Below are 19,927 nucleotides of genomic sequence, written 5' to 3' on the forward strand. Positions count from 1 at the left end.
TGTTCTGTGCTCCCATTACATCAAACTAAAACCCTGGCAAACACGCAGAGATCCCTAAATCAAATAATCATCATATAGTGAATTGTGCCTGTTCATGAAAAACATTAATATGCACTAATATTAAGCTGGTGCTTGAGCAACAGTCATGAGCTCTATGCAGCTGTTTAATACCATTCTTTGAGCACATGAAAAATACCAAGTAACTATTAAGAAAATACAGTGGAAAGATTTCTCAGAATTTTTCTCCCATATAATATCACAGGCTAATCAACCTTGTGTCTGTGAAGTCCCCTTCCTTAATTTTTGCTATACCAAACCAAATCCTAAAAGAGCAGAAGCCAAGCTGGCATTCTCAGAAGCTATTCCAGGCTCTTAGTCATGGAAAGCTTTTGTTAGGTCTGTGTTAATTTCCATTAAAAACGGACAGTGCTCTTCCTATGCTCACTGCCGATTTGTACAGTTTGTACAGGACATGTACAGTTCCTCCCTGTGAGTTAGACTTCTAAACTCTGTCAATAATTCTTCATTAATAATCAAAAAACCTTAGAATGACCATCACCACCAAAGAGTGCTGGTTTCGTGTCCATACCCATCTCCAGGAATTCAGTGTCACTTGGAGAAAGTATTTCAGTACAGGTTCTAGGGAAGCATCCCAGTTGGAAAGGAAGGAACAGGAACAAAGCAACTTGATGATAATTTTAAAATATGCTTACAGCTTTGTCGCAAAAAAATAGTAGCCCTCCCAAAAATTAATCTGGTCATGAAACAAGGAATTGCACTGGACACAGAAACTGCTAGAGGATTGTAGGAGAGACTGAAGAAAAATAATCACACAGACAAATACTTAACACCTATACACGCACTCACAAAACATGGCAGAAAGGAGAAGAGAAAATAAATTCAGCTCAACTGTCATCAGAGACTGTTACTGCCTTAGCTAGAGATCTTATTCATAATATATCTACCTAAGTAACAGGCAGAAGACAAAAACAAGTGGACATACTATAAACACTTGTTTTCTACTACTGTTTTTTCCTTAAGATCCTTTGACTCAAATAAGACTCCAGAGGTACGCAGATGGTTGCAGAGAGATGGTCCAACTACCTGGCAGCTGTTAGGAAAAATGACAGCAGGATTCAAACAGTCACACAGTTTTTGGAACACGGTGAGGACAACCTCCTGTCAGAGACAGAACAAAATAAATGAAGAGAGACAATTTTACATTTGAAATCACGAAAACCACCATTTCTCCTATAGAAGCAGCAGCTAAGACCGTTAGGGTGGAATGTCATCTGAATAAAAGCCCTCAGGAGCTAAGAGTCAGAAATTTCAGAAAAATAAGGAATTAGTACAGACAAGCAAGGATGATGAGGGACAAAGGCAAACATTAAGAAAATAAAGGGAAGAGGTAACAGCATGTTCCCTGGGAATATATTCTAAGAGGAAAAGCTATACAGGAGAGCTAGATGTTATTAAGAAGTGTATGTACCACTGTAAGTACAACTTTACAAATTCAGTTCCTTAATTTAATCCCAAATTTAAGAACAATTAAAAATACTATTTATAACCACAATTAAATTCTCATGACAAAAGCATATTATCCTGGTGTGCTCAGGGGCAGTATGGTTACAATGAAAGCTTCCTAAAATTGACAGTCACAAGCTTCATGCAAATAAATGGTGACAACAAAGATACAGTGACAATGATACATCATTAAAGGTGATATAAAGAAACAGCATAAGTATGTTGAAATAAAATCAGAAAGACTCACGCAAGAGAAGACTAGAAAAAAACAGTAACACAAAAAGGTTACAGAAATAAGCCACAGGTAAAACAAGAGGAATTTTAGAAGATGAAAGGAGCTCTTTTCTCAATAAGAATGGAGAAAAAAAACAATTAAGCTTTGTTCAGAGAAATTATATGTAAAGCCTGCTAACTGCTAGCAAGCGCCTTCAAGATCTTGCAGAGAACAGCAAGAGGACTGTAAAGAAGAGCAAATCTATCTGGTCTCTCTAGGACAAATGTTGTTAGCATATATAACTGACAATATTCACAGTGATCAAACAACTAAATAGATAATGCATATGAAAATCTCAGACAATAACATCATAAAACCAGCACAGATTTCTTAAGGAGAAATAATGTCAAATACCAAATTATTTGATGGAATAATAGGACTGATCACTCAGAGAAAAACATATGCTACAGCTCAATATTAGTACAACTTCTAACACTACATATTCATTGATTTCAAGAAAAGAGCAATATGGTCTAGCTTAGCTGACACAGGAGCTTGGTTCAGAAACTGCAGTCAGGATTCTGCAGTAATCTGTACCAGTCTTGATTCTAGTAATGTCTTCATAGTTTTATTTCAACACCTGTGATGTTTATTTGACAGTTGTTACTATTATTTTATTCAATACTTAGCACATTAACAAAAATAAAACACCACTAAGTAAGGAAAATGATACCCTCATTTTGATTTATATCATTTTAGGAGCTTTTTTTTACCCCCCTTCCTTGCTTTTGTGTTCATCTATACTTGCACAATACTCCTTCTGTAACTTCCATATCCCAACTTATTTTCCCTTCCATATGACATTAAAATGTCATACCACTAAGAATTTTGATCTTGCTTTCTCTATATTTCATTTGCTTTTGTTTCAGTAGTAATACTATTTTGTCTGATTTTAGGTTAACATACACTAACCTGAGGTGAACACCTGCTAAAAAGTAAGTAAAAACTGAGACTTCAGGTCATGATCTGTTACTTACTTTCCCTAGCCTACCACTTTGCACTCCCTAATTAAAAAGAAGTTAATTTCCTGTAACTATTTAATAACTTTTTCTTTTTTTCAAAACTAAACTCAATCAGTACTTGCTGATTATGTCTGCAATGTTGAATTGCTTCTTCAATATGAATTTTGTATCAGAAGGACAGATTTTTTTTTTCCTTGTATTTTTCTAGAATGAACATGAAAAGAAGGGAGATCCAAGTTCATCTGAGCAATATAAGGTGGCAATGGCATAACAAAGGAAAGTGGCATTTTCAAAACCAACAGTTCAGAAAAAAAGAGACAATGACTGTTATAAAATGATTGCGTTCTCAGAAAATAATAGAAGCAAGAGAGGCAAGTCACATCCTTTAAAGGTAAACTGAAGATTTTCAAAAAAGCACCAAACAAGGCAGTAATTGCATTAAAGACTAAACCAACCACTTAAATTTCTGTCTTTCCAGATGTCTAGACCACATGACACATTTTGTAACCCTTAAAAAGAATATACCAGACCGGTGCTACATAGTCAGCCTTCCCCCTCTCCTGCAGAGAGGGCAAAGGTTTCATGTCTGCAGAGGAAAGGAAACCTTCCCTGGCAAAGCAATAATTTAACATGCAGATACAGAAAGGTAACAAAGGTGGTCTCTGTAGGCTGGACTAGAGCCTGCTTACAATTTTGATGTGGAAACAATGGGCAACATCTCACCATCTTGTTTCATCAGCAAAAACTAAGAGAAAAACATTCTAGGATGGAAAACTCTCCCCTGAGGTTTAGATTTATGTGTTAACTTAGTGCACAGTGCTTTCCTGCAACTGTTGCATTGCCAACCTTGCTACTGCCCTCAGCAGAGTGAAGGATGAATGCAAACGATACTTAAACTACAGAAAAGGAGGAAAAATACTTTTGTGTCTCTGAAACATGCCTAAAAATTTAATTTCTGTGAATAAGTTACGGGTGAATGAACATCTCTGCTGCTAAATTTTCGCTATTTTACTTTCATTAAAAAAAATTCTATCTAAACACAGTTGAGTATCATAAAGCTCAATTATTTTGAAAGAAGCCCTTGATGGTTAAATGACTCAGTTAAATGAATTTATAGAAGATACATAATGATTTTTAGTGAAATACTGAATTTAACCACAAATGGGGCAAGTCAGGCAGAAGCAACCTCGTGTACTTGAACAATAACGTGTTGCTTGAGAGTTTAATGGATTTTGTATGTTCTAACAATGAAACTATTAGCTGGACAGACCTAGGTGAGATTTTTTTTTTTTTTAAATTCACTTTTTGTTTGGTTTTCACCTTAAATATTTCTTTATTTTTTAATATTTATAAAGCTTTTGTTATTGTTTTTAATGCTTGCAGCTACTGATGCCATCCCCTGCGCTACATTTTATTGTGACGGTGCAATGGTAAAGACTGCATTCCTTAGCTTAAGTACTGCTGCTTGGTTTAGTGATGACGCTCAGGAACTGAATAAAAACCCAACCCAAACAACAACAACAACGAAAAACAAAACAAAAAAACTCCAAACAAACCCAACAACAATAACAACAAAAAAGCAAAACCCCCAAAACAACAAAAAAAATTCCATTGTTCCCAGGAAGCTTCATATCAGAGTTCTGAATGACACAAAACTCCTCTTGAAGTTAATGGCAAGTTTTTGTGAGTGATGCCAGCAGGACTGGGCCTACACAGTACAGATTTATTTATCCAAGAACACCATCCACTTAACTCTGATATCTTTATGTGATTTCTTATGACCATATTAAAAAGTTTTAAGTAACATCACTGCTTGCTTTTTAAATAATGTCGTTACTATTATTATGCTTCAGCACAAGAATAAACCTCTGTTATTCTGATGCTGAACAACCAGTCATTAGAGGTTTTTATTTGCTGGAATAAAAAGAAATGAACAGAACTATCCACTAGGAATCTATTTCCCTACAGATTTAGAAAGGGAAAAAAAATATCTCAATGCTGAAGAAATGAGGCTGAAAAACAGGGATCATGCATACTCAGTTCCTTTGGTGAAATGAGGTGGAATGAGTGTTTCACAGTAAAAAGGCCAGCTAAACATATGAAGACAATATCTACAGCCTGTTGAAAGATTTCAACTCTCTAGTCTAAAACCAAAAACAGAAAAAAAAAAAAAATTGCTGGAAAAGCCAAAACTTGTTAGGAACAGAAGATTCGGGAGAAGATTCGGGTACAAAACCAATTGATGAAATAAGATCTTTGTTGCAGAATTAAACAAATGAAGTCAGCTGAAGCAGTATCAACTCTACAGTGTGGCCAGGGAACAAGTTAGCTCAACCCACTGAATCACAGAATCACAGAATGTTAGGGATTGGAAGGGAATTCAAAAGGTCATCTAGTCTAATCCCCCTGCAGGAGCAGGAACGCCTAGATGAGGCTACACAGGAATGTGTCCAGGCAGGTTTTTAATGTCTCCACAGAAGGAGACTCCACAACATCCCTAGGTAGCCTGTTCCAGTGCTCTGTTACCCTTACCAAGAAGAAGTTTCTTCTCAAATTTAAGTGGAACCTCTTGTGTTCCAGTTTGAACCCATTATCCCTTGTCCTACCATTGGTTGTCACTGAGAAGAGCCTGGCTCCATCCTCATGACACTCACCCTTCATATATTTGCAAACATTAATAAGGTCACCCTTCAGTCTCCTCTTCTCCAGGCTAAGGAGACCCAGCTTCCTCAGCCTTTCCTCATAAGGGAGGTGCTCCACTCCCTTAATCATCTTTGTTGCCCCGCGCTGGACTCTCTCCAGCAGTTCCCTGTCCTTCTGGAACTGAGGGGCCCAGAACTGGACACAATATTCCAGATGCATCTCACCAGGGCAGAGTAGAGGGGAAAGAGAATTTGTCTCGACCTACTGACCACACCCCTTCTAATACACCCCAGGATGCCACTGGCCTTCTTGGCCACAAGGGCACAGTGCTGGCTCATGGTCATCCTGCTGTCCACCAGGACCCCCAGGTCCCTTTCCCCTATGCTGCCCTCTCATAAGTCATTCCCCATTCACTGTTTTTTAACTTCCTGATGTTATTACTTCCGTAGCCCCAGATGTTATTCTAGGCCTCCTCTGGTTGCCCAGGCCAGCTCCAGTGCAGGCCTCCATGAAGGTGACTGCAGAGCCTGAGGAGGCGCCCCCCACTGCTTCAGGGAGTGGGCGTGAAGGTGTGTGAGGCCATTCATGCTCCCCTGCATGCGACCTGCTCCCATGGTACCCCACATCACCCACACTGACAGAAACAGCTCATCTGAGAAAGAAGGAGAAAAAAAAAAAAAAAGGAAGGAATCAAAAAGGACCCACTTAGCTTCACGTTAGGAGTATTTACCCTAAGAAATTAAAACTGTAAATTCTGCTGGACTACTTGACATCAGGACCCATACCACTTACCAACTACACAGACTTCACTTTCCTTAGGTGATAAAATATTACAGAGACAAGATTATTTCATCTAAGCAAATAAGAAAACCAAAGAATTTCACATCCAAAGGATTAATTATTTTTCCTCATATTTGGGCACAGTTTCTACCATACCCTTCTTTCTCTCTCCTCCTCCTGCACCTCAGAGTGCTGGAATAAACATAATAGTGTGCTTTGCTTTAAAAGTCAGCCATAGTTCAGTGAACTGGCTGACAGGCTATTTCATGCGAGAAAAGAAGCTGTGATTTAATCTCATTTTCACTAGCTAGATTCCTAGCTAATGTTGTATCTGGGGGTAGTTAAGCCTGCATTCATTGTAAGACATCTGCATCGTATACCATTTGGTCCTCTGTATTTCCACAGAGCGTAGGTGAAAAATTAGCACTTGCTGTGTAACAGTGGTAAAATCTCTATATACTCACAGATGTAGAAATACTCCCGGCCTGGCCTGAACTCAAATCCTAGTGAGAACGGCGTGAAGAGCTGGAACTTTTCTGAGAACTTCAATGGTCCATTTGGGGAATGTGGCCGATTACACTCCCACCTCTTGAACCCTTTGGAGGTGTGATCGCAGGAGCTGTAGCCATCAAAGTTCACCATGTATAGAACGTAGCGTTCAGTCTTCTCTTCCGGCACTGAGTCTTCATAGTGAGGGCAGAACACATCCAGGTAGTCATTGATGCAGACGTCGATGTGATAGTCACCTCGCTGGAATCTGAAATCACAGGAAGAGTTCAAATGTAAGCACAGTTAACTCAAGGTGACCTTGTTGCAGAGTAACATTCTCATAAAAGAAGCATCACTAATGACACTTCAGGTTGTTCCAGTTTTGCACATTCAGTCTCAAAAACAACTCCTACAATTCAACAGAACTATCAGAGCCTGCTTATGCAGTACTATGATCCAACAGCCTTCTGGATAAAGGTATTGCTTTCTTCTCTTACAAAATGAGTCTCTTGCTAATGCACACCAAGTTACGGGCTACCCTTCCCTATGGTTTGTGGAATAAACAAAGAAAGTATCTGCTTTATTTGGTTGTGGTAATTTTTCTTCAACTGGAGAAGGAAGCAAGATGCAAAGCCAAAACTGCATCAGCCTCCCCAAATCAGTGTCTATACAAACATCTCAATATGCATGCAAATAAACAACCCAAACACATCCTTTCCTCTGAATTACACAGTAAACACCCCTGTGCTGAAAGCTGATTTGACTGCAAGTACTTATAGTTACTACAAGAGCACAAACAGCTTTACTCTTTCTTTTTGATTAGCAGCAGTTTGTCAAGATTCAAAGAAAAGCCTATATTGCTTTTTCTATATATATTTGAAAAGCAGTGCATCTCCTTTCCAAATATACATGGTGGAGACATTGCTCTGTTCAGATAAAAGATTCTGGGATAGGAATTACCAGCATTCAGGCTAACGTGATAGTCCTGAATGAGTGCCAGCTGAGAACTGCAGCGCAAGGTTATCAGCCCAGATGCACCGTATTATTACTATTATTATTACTGAGGAGCCCTTAGAGATGTGAGATTCTTGTTTTGTTGGGACTGGGAAGGTTGTCAGGTTTTTTTCCTCTCCATGCTTCACTTACATTACTTCTCTAATGCCTACCACAGTATCTGGAAGAAACCATGGAGACAAATTCACTGATGGCCTCCATGGGAGCTTATACTATGATGGATTTAATGATTACATATACCAGGTCTGTACATCTATCAAACTCCTTGGGGCAGCCAAAGAAACCAACCACTGACCTACTCCACTTCAGGCTGACAGGGCTACTTGTAGCTTCTCTCTTTCACGGCTGCAGTTGTCAAGTGTACCACAGAGCAATAAAAAGGCCATGACAGATTTAACTATAATACTTCTTTTTAGCCGAGGGGCATATTTTAAACACCTGATGGGCCTGAAATCTGCCATCTGGATCCTTCTATCTAATTTCAGAGAAAAAGCAATGATCTGCTGGCCCTCTAAGGATAAATTCAGAGCAAGCTACACCTTTCCATATCCCTACAATAATTTAACTTCAATAAAATAGCTTTTTAAAGGAGAAAAACTGAATACGCATCAAAGCATGACATATCTGTATAATTTCAGCCAGTGCACAGACTCATGGTTCCATTCTGTAACACAGAAAATACTCTCTGAGCCACAGGTCTTCCAGGAGAATTCACATTTATCTAAATCTTTAGTTAAAAATAAATTTTTGTACTCCAGTGGCTTCAAAACCAGTCACCTGAACAGACATCACAATAAATTTTCAAAAATGTATTGTTTTCAAATTGGGGTCTGTTCTCTGTAACAGTTAACAGTATGCCATTTCTTACAGGTAATGAAAAAGAGCATCTTATAAGGTATGAATAGGAAAGCCACATTCTGGCAATGATAGCTCTATTTTTTTCAATTACAGTTTTAGGTAGTAAAAATGAATATATATTTATTTATGTGTGTGTGTGTGTTTCTGCCTGCACACACTTTTTAAGCATGCAAGTGACAGACAATGCAGTTTTATCAAGAGAATCTCAAAGTTACTTTTTATATCAGCCTATGCCTTCATAATAGTGTCAAATTATGTTTCTGTGACAGAAGCTATATGCTTTCAGAACTACACTTAGGTAATGGTAGACATTCAGGATCAGAGTAGTCTCTTTAACTTTACTCTTGTAACAGCACCTTATGTGAACTGCTCCTCCATATTCTCTTTAAGACAGAGATAAAGAGGAACTTCCCTAGTCCATTCATCAGGCCTGCTTAGGCACAAGGTACACTACACAGCTATTTCTCTCCTTTAACCAAAAGGAGAGTCTAGACAGATATCTCCCAGATTAACAGCTATACTGTTAATTGCTGAATTTGAAGGAAAGAATCTGACGACACCGTTAATGATAATTGAGATAACAAATACATATAGATGGGTGACTAATTTTGAGATCACACCTTAAATCTGCATTAGCAATGAAATCCAACTTGTAATCTGCACCAGTGACCTGTTCTACCCAATACTGGAAACAAAGAGCTCATCTGACTCCCTTTTGGCAAGTCCTCTGTTGTATTCTTGTTAAATAAACAAAACCACAACACAGCCATCCTCTTTGATCACTGGTACTTTAGTAGATTCATTCTTATTTCTCCTTCCCTAAGTGCTGAAGCAGCTGAGTATCTTAATTTGTCTCAGCACACCCTTGCCTGTCAAAAAATGTAAAGTTACATGGAAAGTAAGAAGGAATGGCTGCATGCAAAGCAGGTCTGAGGGCGAAATACACATCCAAGTCTTTTTTATCCCAAACGCCTCAAAGCTATTGAAAGAAACACTTCAGAAAGACATATCCAAGGATTTTAAACCACATCCAGGAGGAAAACACTTAACATTTACAAGCTGAAAATCTCTTGGTAGTAGTGTAATGTCAGATACTAGACTGAAACATTGATCAATGTTTAGCCACTTACATATGTTGAGGAGCACAATATGTAGAGGGAAGGTGGAATCTGTTAGTAGATATATTTGTAGAAATAACAGGAATAGCAAATCTTCTGTTGACTGTATTTAAGGTTTAACAAGTTTGTCCCTTTTTCCAGTCCCATTTGGAATAAAAAGCATGCTTTCCTACACTCTCTGGTAATGCTACAGATGTTCATTTCTCAGTTAGGTCTTCAACCTGTTCTGGCATACCGTCATCTGGACTCCCATGCAGTAAACAAGAACCATGCAGTAATCAGGATTCTTTCTCTAAATCTCACTACTACAACCGGTCCTATTTAGATTTTATCTAACAGAACATTGTGGTGATGTAGAAAACAACCAAAAAGGCTTCTCTGAAACTGACAGGATCTACAAACCTTCTTGCAAATGATGTTATGTGTCTCCATGCTCTCTGGCTTACACACAGCAAAGCAGTGCTATTCTTCAAACATAATTAACCTATGTTTTGTGTTAGGTGGCATTCAAACCATGTCTTGGAAACCCACATACTACACAGCTATTAGTAGCAGGGCTATAAAAGCCATTTTGAAGACAGAGATAAATTGTAAGCTACCTTCTAAATCTAAACATTTCCATAACCAACAAACATAGGTTTGCTACACAAAACTTGCTTACTTCTTCCAGCAAAGACAGTCATATGAATGTTTCTGTGCTTGAGTGCCACTAATGAAACATTCAGGTATTCAGGATGCAGAGAAAGAACTCCATGGTAAGTTTAACCACATAAACACAAGACAAGCTAAACATTTTCGAAGTAATTAATGCTTTCTGTATCCTATTTCTCCATTAACACAAGTGAAAGTACACAGTCTATGGGCATATTTCTCTTTACAATTTTGCGTTCTGAAGCATTTGTGGCTCATCTAGAATTTAATAACTTTGCTGGTTACTGAAACAAGTAACAACTTATTTAAATAGATACTTTAAATGCAACAACAGTTTTGTTTGGTTTTGTTTGTTTCTTCCTTTCTTTCTTGGAATAAACACTATAAAAATCCAGTTTAAGAACAACACAAGTAACACTAATTGCCCATTATCATTTAGAAAGATAAAAAAATGCAATAGCTTCTGCTCGTTGCTTCCCATACAAATCTTACTAGTTATATTTTATCACTCTTCCTGTAAAATCAACACACTAGATGCTCTACTTCAAGGTAAGTGTACTGGAAAAAATTTTTGCTTTACTAGGTCAGCCTTCCTTTATTTGGAGACTGATCTGTCAAACGCATGTGGCAAGCCTTTGTTATAAAACAGAAGAGACTTCAAGTAGCTGCTCTAACAATTAATTATGAAATTGTGGTCTTCAGTTTGGTGTCAGAAGGGACCAAATACAAACGGCCCCAATTCTGCCACATGGAGTCTGCACAGACCGTTACACAAATGTGCAGAGGACACTGCCACTGCTGAATGCATTACACCACTTGCCTTCCCCTCAAGTGATAATCTGAAATGCAAAGCAACATCAACAAAATTCACTGAATAAATACAAACCATTATTACCCATAGTGCTTCAGAAACAGCACAGGAAGAAGTTATTTGTGTTTCCTATGGAAAAAAATACTTCTGCAAGCATCAGATGGAATACTACTATAACTGCTGGTCGCTCAGCTCCTCCTTTTTACTTTTCTTGCCACTAAGCCAGTTTTGACTAAATTTAATGGAGACAAAGAGGTCTCAGAGAAAAGTCCATTCCTACAAGTATAATGAAAAAGGCAGCCAGGTGAGAAGATCCCATAAGTATCCCAACAAAGGCTGAACCACCAGTAGATTAGTTGTTATCAGTCAACAGAAACAACTCTTACAAATACTCTAGACACAGGAAAATCTTCAACTGGAAAAATAAAGGAATGGGTTGAAAAAGTAAGTTTATTTCTATTAGCTAGTTATGAAACTATCTGCTTAAATTATTAACAACAGCTAAATGAGTATGAAGTAGGTATTTATATATGCAATAATACACAAATCCCCATCATTTTCTGGAAAACATTAGCATCTTTTGAAAAGACAACATTTTAATTGCTCTTAGGATATGATGATATCAGTTATTTATCATTGCACACTACTGAGCTTGCCTCTGTTTAGGTGGCAAGTGTAGTGCATTAGACCATCGCAAGCTCCACTCACATGCTGTGACTGTAACACAGCAGGCTAATCTGTGACTCATTATTCTTTTGGACAGCCCAAGCCTCCTCATATCAACTAACTTAAAGATGTTATGTGTGATGTGGGAAATCTTGTGGTTGTTAATTATCTGAGGGGTTGTGGGATTAAGTTTACCATTTTACTGCAGATAATTTTAAAGATGCTATCTCTGTGCTTTGTGAAAATAATCTCTTGAATACTTCTCTGCTCTTTTTACTGGCTTTGTCACAACATTTAATAAACTCCATTCCCATAGCTCTGCTGACATCGACAATGATTCTGATGCACAAACAATTAAGTAATCAAAGAGCTATTTTAATTTTAGCTCTATTCAAACCAAAAGAAAATTCAACATTTTCCAGATGCTAAGAGAAGTGGGTTTGCTACCAGTCACAAGCCAGTGACATTTTAGATCTCTAGCAGAATATTGCTACCCTGAGCAAGAAAACAAAATCCCAAAACCCACTGTAATATAAAGGAGGTGTCTATGACCTTTTTAGTCCTTAGGCTGCAATTTCACAAGTAAAGACAAGTTCAAAACACCACGAGAAAGCATTATGTAGGAAGCAAAATACTGACAAAACAAAGAGAAACAACTAATCAAGGCTGTTGTTCAAAAACACTGTATTCAAAATTTATGCCTAGAGAAGACTGTATGTTAAGTACACAATGCAGAAAGAAACTTATTCTCTTGTCATTAAGTCCTCTATTCAATTACCATTTATTGGAGCAATTAAACACTGGGAAAGGATGCCAGGCTAATTGTTAGATTATGATAATTACACAGCTTTGCTGTGCTACGGCTGATCAAAATAAGATGTGGTCACACACACTCAGCTAAAGCTTCTCTGCAATCATTTGGCTTCCATGGGAAACTTATTACTATAATAAGACTACTTATTACTAGTTCATTATCAATCAGGCAGAGAAACTTATTATTTGTAACTTTTGTTTTACTTTCCCACCCACTCTGCCAAAACCAGCCTCCCAAAAGGTTGTGTCCAGGTCTCTGCCTTCAGCTGTCTCCATTCCATCACAATTACACAGCTGAGCAGAATCAGATTCCTGCACTTGAAAGGGTTCATCAGACTTCAAATTACTGTTTCACAACCAGCTACAAGAGCCTATCACATTTCTTGAAAGAGTTGCATGATCTCCCTGCATTTCACTTCACATGTATCTGCCAGAGATCTACCTTTGCCTTTTATTCCTGCTCTGTCCGTCCCATCTGGGAGATTCTTCACACTGCTTGGATGGGTCCAAAAGCAAAACTTTAAACAAATGAAAATCAGAAAGAACAGAACTGTATTAAGCTGGACTTCATGACAAAAAGCATCAGATTTACATGGCTTGTCTCCCTGCAAAATCTTATGCCTTTACCCCTTAACAGCCAATGGTACAAGAGTGACATTGTGCCTTCCTATTTGAAGGGTTGGGCTTTTCTTCTTGTCAAATAACAGGATTCTGCTCAGTTACCATTGTATCTGGTACATCATACTGCCTACTTAAATGAGATAAACAAGTGATCTACCACAGGGACTGGAACATGTGAAGAAACATAAATCAGTTTGAGCTAGCATTTAGGCTTTTAATTAAAAGAACACATTAAGCAGTGAGTAATTCTGAAGAGTCAGAGAATGTTTGGGCAGAATAAAAGAAATTAACCCCAAAATACCACACTACTGATAATTGTTTTTATTCTATGCTGATACAAAACTTTGACCTTTTGAAATGTTAGAAGCACCTACCTCTGCATAGGCAATTGATCTGGAAACTATCCTTAGATAGGATAAGCCGAGGTTTACAGCACTAGTGAAGTAACTGCTGAAGCATCACTTTCTTCAGCTTAATTTCTGCCATGCTATGAAGTTTACAGGTATCTTGCAGGTGACCACTTGCAAACTTTTAATTCTCTTAACTTCCTGAACCAAGAAACCTCCTCAAAACCAGTCTGGTAAAAGCCTTTAACTTTCTGGAAAAAACCAAAACCCAACCAAACAAAAACAAAACCCAAACCCCGGACTTCGTTTGTGTTTTTGTTGTTGTTCTTTTATTTTGGTAGGTCTTTTGTGGTTTTGCTTGGTTGTTGTTTTTACTGTTGTTAATAAAACCTGATTGTTGAAGACTTCCTAATGTGCCTTGAATGAAACACATCCTTTGCAAAACAAAGCAAACCTTCATCCAAAAGGAGGCGGCTTCTATTAGCAGAATCATGACAAAAAGACCACAAAAACAAGGGGAACAGAGTATGTTTGAAGTGGGAATGGGATACATAATTTTTAAAATGTAAGAGTTCTTTGAATGACATGTGTAGATTACACTAATGTGAGAGACAGGAAATGCCCTTTTTTCCTGATTCTATTGCTGAACAAAAATTTCAGTTGCATCATAACAGTTAGCAATGACATTGAATTTAAATATAGACACATCTTTTATTTATTTTCATGTTTTAAAAGCTCTTTAAGAAATACATTGTGTAAAAATGTGTTTACTCCACTTACTGTTAATAATTTACCACTTACACTTATAACTGTGTTTATTTGTACAGCTGTGTCCTGTATTGACTGTTATAGCTAGCACTGCAAAAAGATACACGCACCAAGATAAAGCAAACTTTAAAAACCAGAAACTAATTCTTCTTCCCTGAGAAGATATGAGAGAGGGAAGGAATAAACAAATCAATATTTATTTCTCACCTACTGCAACACTGTCACCCACTTAACTTGCCATCATTCTGCACTTCCTATCTGATGAGGTGGACATTTTTCATTCTGTTTATTAAAACTGTATCCTCAGACCCTGCATTTGCAAAATTTGTTCAAAGCTGGCACACATGGCATTCACCTATTCTCTCACCATTTCTCCTTTGCTGCAACTTCTGAAGCACTCATTGCATCTTGAAGTCTTCAGTGACAGTCATGATGTGGATGATAAGGGTGATAAAAGGGTACAACATGTCTAAACATTGATCCCGAAGAGGTCAGGCTCACATTCTCAGATGTTCCAGCTCCAATAGCTTTAATCCTCATGACTACAGATTTTACTTGGCTACTGACTTTCCATTGCTGTGGGCATTTAACTTGCAGAGATGGATGAAGAGAAGAGGGAGAAGAAAATAAAGGTAGACCTACCATTCTGTGAAAGATATCACTTAGACATATAGGACAAATTTCAGTGTTGAAGACACTAGTAGTATAATCTGAAAGGTACCACACCCAACCAGACACTAAAGGCAGCCTGAGATTTGTGTTTGAAGCCTCTAAACACACCATGAATCCAAAATGTCTGGTCTGAAGCCAGTTGCTTTGTTAAGTTGATTTATGGACACAAATTCATTACTTGTGTTCACATTAGTACTACTCTGGAGTTCACCAGTAACATTTATCCTACTTTATCTGAGGTGGAAATAGGAGATCTGGTAATTACTACTCACATACTTTTAAATGGGGTCATCAATACATCTGCTTTGTTTCCCTAACTTTTCCCTTCATCAAGTGGAAAAATATCTTAATTGTTTTGTACACTAAATATGTCAAATGAAAGACAAATAATGGTTTTATATATATCATCAACAAGTTTTGTTTTATTTTGATGTTAACTTAAGTATGGTGTTGTATCTATCTTAGCTTTTAAATCAAAGAAAGCAAGCATCCTGAACCTTCCAAATCCTTTAAAGAAGGTTAACAGTTCCTTGGATTACAGGAAGAAATAAACTGACAGAAAACTGCTGCCTTTTGCTAAACTATTAGACTGGTTTTTTGCTGAGTTGTTCAATCAAGCTGTTTAACTGTTTGTGTATTTTTTTTTTCCATTTCATCAGTTATTTTGCTTTTGTTTATGAAATAGTTCTGTTAATGAGCAGCTTCTTCAGCTTTTCAGTGCATTTTCCCCCTTACTCACACCTTAGCATGTTTTAACTCAGGCATTTAAATGCACTTAAACATAAGTTAAGAGATCTTCTGTTAGGTTACAGAATGGTCTGAGTAACAGTGCATGAATATTTATTCTCTATTTAAATCATAGCTATGAATGATGTTAAACATGCTTCCTGACACAGTAGCTCCCAAGTTCCCAAAAAGTTACAGATATGTGACTATTAAGGTCCTCTGTTCTAATAAGCAGCTCTGTTCAAGGGCAATTAAGATGATGCTTTAGAATTAAGTGCATACTAAGCCAAAGGATTTAGGTAAATGGTTAAGTGCTTTCCTGAGCTGAGGTCTAACTATGCAGAAAGCATCCAACAAAGCATGGACTACACAGTGATGCAAAGTTATTGTTATGTTGATGTCAGAGGAAAACTACCTCAGCCAAAGAAGAACATGTGCACACAGCATTTTATGATATGAAACACGATAATGAATAACTTCATAATGAGAATCATTCATTACCAATATTATTATTACAGTAATTCCTCTTTATGACTTTCATTTAATTATTCTGTCTCCAGGAAACTGAACTACAGAAATCTTAGCAGTCAATACTTGACTCTTAATCCACCAAGGGAAAGAGTTAAAAAAGCTTTTACTTTAATGACCAGGCCCCTTTTATGGCATAAAAGAAAAAATTCTTACCAGGATTAGCATTTTAAATATGGTCCTTTGGTCCATTAAAAGGTCATGACAACACCACCACTATCCCCACACTAAGCAAGATAAAAAAGGATCTAAGACTTTATCAATATGCTACCATTGATTTTACCAGTAATCTGAACATAGGTGGCAGCACATAATTCTTGTATGTTCAAACATTAAAGACTAATTCATTTCACCTGTGTAATTTTCCAGCTTTTATGTGCTGAGACGATGCTCTTGATTAAATACCCAGACAGCAAAAGCCTACACCAACTCCACTGGTTAGTATTAGTTATGTATGTGTGTGTTGCACAGAAACACAGAGTCTGTTCAAATGTGTGTGCTAATAACACATGGGGTATGGAATATTTACTCTTGTTAATGCACTAGAAATTAGCAAACTTGCATTAAGGCTAATTGAAACCTGTTCTTCCTTTCAAAATAAATTATTTTAAGCTTCTCAACCTGAAACACAGAGATAATTTTCCAGTGAAGTAAAATAGAGAATATGACTTCTTAACATGTTGGGGTTGATTGGCTAAACATTGTTTCACTCACTTCTATACCCTTAAAATTACTATCGATTTTTATCTCCTGAACATTATTATTTAAATTCTTCAAAGTAGACAAAACTCAAGAATCTCCATACTGCTGTCTAACACTACAAAAAACAGCTCCTGTTCCCAAAATTTTGTTCAGTCACAGTGACAGCAAGATAACATAGCTGAAAAACAGCCGCTTATTGAGCTGAGTTCTTCCATCAACAAATACGTAAGACCCAGGTTGACATGACTAATTACTTCTAAGAATGGATTAAATTTGGTGTAAAACTCCCAGTTTTTACCAAGAAGCAATTTTTCTATTCAATAATAAATGAGGGAATCCGTATTGTGAAAAAACAAACAAACAAATTTTTCATCACTCCATACTGATTTGTGTGCTAGAAAAATGTTATTAAATTTATATTAATAGTACCAATAAGCTTCAGAGAGTCATGTGTTGAGGGGAATACCACTTCCATCACTTTCCATGCGCTGCTTTGCCTATGTAAGGTATAAGATAAACATGCTTTTTCTATTTTAAATACACTGGGCTTATTTAATTTTTTTTAACAATGGTAAATCACACACTATTAAAAAAGGAGACCAGAAGCTAAAGAGAGGCATTATTGAGTAATTAGGGGTTTTTAAGAATACAGCAGAGAAAGAGGACAACTAAGTTAATGTGACAGCTTGCAATTTACTTCAGTTATACACAATCTGTAGAGAAAAATGTCCACCCCACAAGAGCTACTGGATCAAGTTTCATCAGTTGCAGAGGGGCAAAATATGGAGCCTGGTTTCAGCATGTAAACACATGGGATGAAAAGGACAAAACCTGGCCTACTAATTATAATATTTAGTTCATTTAGATATCAGGTAGACCATTTAGGTACATAAACTCCAGCGAAGCAGAATAGCATCAGCTGTGTGCAAAAATAAGAGGGGAAATGAGAATTAATGACTGAAGCAGATTGCTGGCAGAAGGGGCATTGCTGCCATTCAATAACACAAAGGTTCATCACATGGCATGCCCAAGTTGTGTATTTGATTACATAGCCAACTGTTTAAATACATGTGTTTATGTATGAAAATAAATGTTACTGATAAAATACAGAATTAGGTACGTACTCGCTAACATACACACAGTATATCAAAATAATGTCTACAATTCTACACTACACACTAGAAACTTAAACTTCGTATCTCTTGTCTAGGCTAGCAAGCTTTTTCTTTTGAAGGACAGCTAATGCCTTACAGTATCATTGTAATATAAATAAACACACACACAATCAAGCACTTTAATAGAAGAAAAGAGGGTCTTAATGACAACAGGTGGAGCAAAACAGGTATTTCTCAAACACTTGTTGATAGGATTCAAGAGTGCTCAAGGCGATCTGATGCGTAGGGCCACAGGAGAAATCAGCAGAGACCTAACCTAGCTAATTGTCTCCCTTGATTGTGATGGTTCTGATTAGAAAAACAATCAGCTCAGCAGCCCTTAGGCAAAAATGACAACTGAGGGTGATTTTTTGTTTGTTTATTTGTTTGATGATGATGCATTGCAGAATGAATGCCAGGTCACATCATTAAACTACTCTTCCAAATATTAAAGGGATTTCTATATGAACAAAGTAAATAATTCCCTTCGTAATTAGCTTGAACATTCTCCTTCTGTCACTTTGAGACGGCTTTGATATAGACTAAAAAAACGTTGACCTCCAATTCTCCTTGGATATGGAGAACCAGTCACACTTTGTGACCAAAAAACAAGAATTGTGAAATTCCAGCAGTCTCTGGATCAGCAAAAGGTTATCTAATGGCAAGTTAAATTGTTAAGAGCTGGCTGTATGCGACACAAACTAATTTGAATTCCTTTTAGCAGTTTCTTGACTGGTATCATCTAAATATGTCCATCCACAATAAAACTTCCATTTTCCTTTCTGTAATTGACTACACCATCTCAGTTTTTTTCCAGCACATTATTTATGTTCCCTGTTACCAGTCAAGCCAGACATATTAAAAACATACTACGTTTTCTCCATACTGCTCTCTTCCGTATTGAGACTTTTAGTTTCCGACTAAAATAATTTCATCCTTCCATTAATTATTTGCTGCTGTGAAAAACTGAGTATTCATTTGAATGCAGAGTAAAATGTATTGACAATAACATTCCCAGGCTAGTAATTTTAAGAAGCACATCTTGTCACCATTTTTGCACCATGGTAGATTAGCTCATTTAATAACTTCCAAAACTGTTACACATATCACACACAAAAAAGCTCAACAGTAAAGGAACGAAGAAGCTCAAAACAGTTACTAGCTATCACACACATGGAAGGAAAGGCTTAGGAGCAGCTTTCACTGCTTAAGTTATGCAAGGTGATCTAGGCATCCTTCCACACGGTCAACTAAGAAAGCACACCACAAGCATGTCTTCAAAAGAATTATCCACAATGTGATACCGGCCATTTCATAAGGGAAAGTGAAGTCTGAAACAAAAAACAATCTTTCACGTTGTGCCTTTAAGAATCTCCACATTAATAAAAATTAAATACCTCACTGAAAGCAAGGTATAAAAGTCTGAACAGAAAAAAACAAACAAAAAAAAAATTAAATCAACAATCACTAAGTACATTTGACACTTGAAGGTAATTACATGTATGGGAATCCTGACAGAAGTGATTTCTTCCGTGTCCATTTTGAGCTATCTGTCTTCCAGAAAGTTCACCAAAAGAATGTGTCAAACCATCTATTACAGGGACAAACAAAAAAATGCAGTAAACACATCCATATTTTACCCTCTGACCCTTGAAAGCTGGCACATTTTTTACATTCTTCTTGTCAGGATAAGCAAGAATCAGCTAGCTATGCATATCTCTGCCCAGACCCGCTCACATTGCTAACAGGTCCTGTCTGGGGAGAGATGTAAGGGACCCTTACATTTACAGCTGTCAAGTGTGTTGC

At 37.2% G+C, this 19,927-nt stretch overlaps 1 protein-coding gene across 2 annotated transcripts in view; it reads right to left on the reverse strand.

Annotated features, from left to right (window-relative positions):
- EFNA5 (ephrin A5) overlaps positions 1-19,927 on the reverse strand; it is a gene marked incomplete at its 3' end in the record, with an annotated part of 206,256 nt that overhangs the window by 29,379 nt on the left and 156,950 nt on the right. For both annotated transcript variants that reach the window (XM_080362219.1, XM_080362218.1), the window contains exon 2: positions 6,648-6,940. In XM_080362219.1, coding sequence (XP_080218345.1) covers positions 6,648-6,940 — 293 coding nt within the window. The remainder of the gene's footprint in view (positions 1-6,647; positions 6,941-19,927) is intronic.

Source organism: Nesoenas mayeri (genome assembly GCF_963082525.1).
Source record: "Nesoenas mayeri genome assembly, chromosome: Z".
In the NCBI taxonomy this organism is placed as follows: Eukaryota; Metazoa; Chordata; class Aves; order Columbiformes; family Columbidae; genus Nesoenas; species Nesoenas mayeri.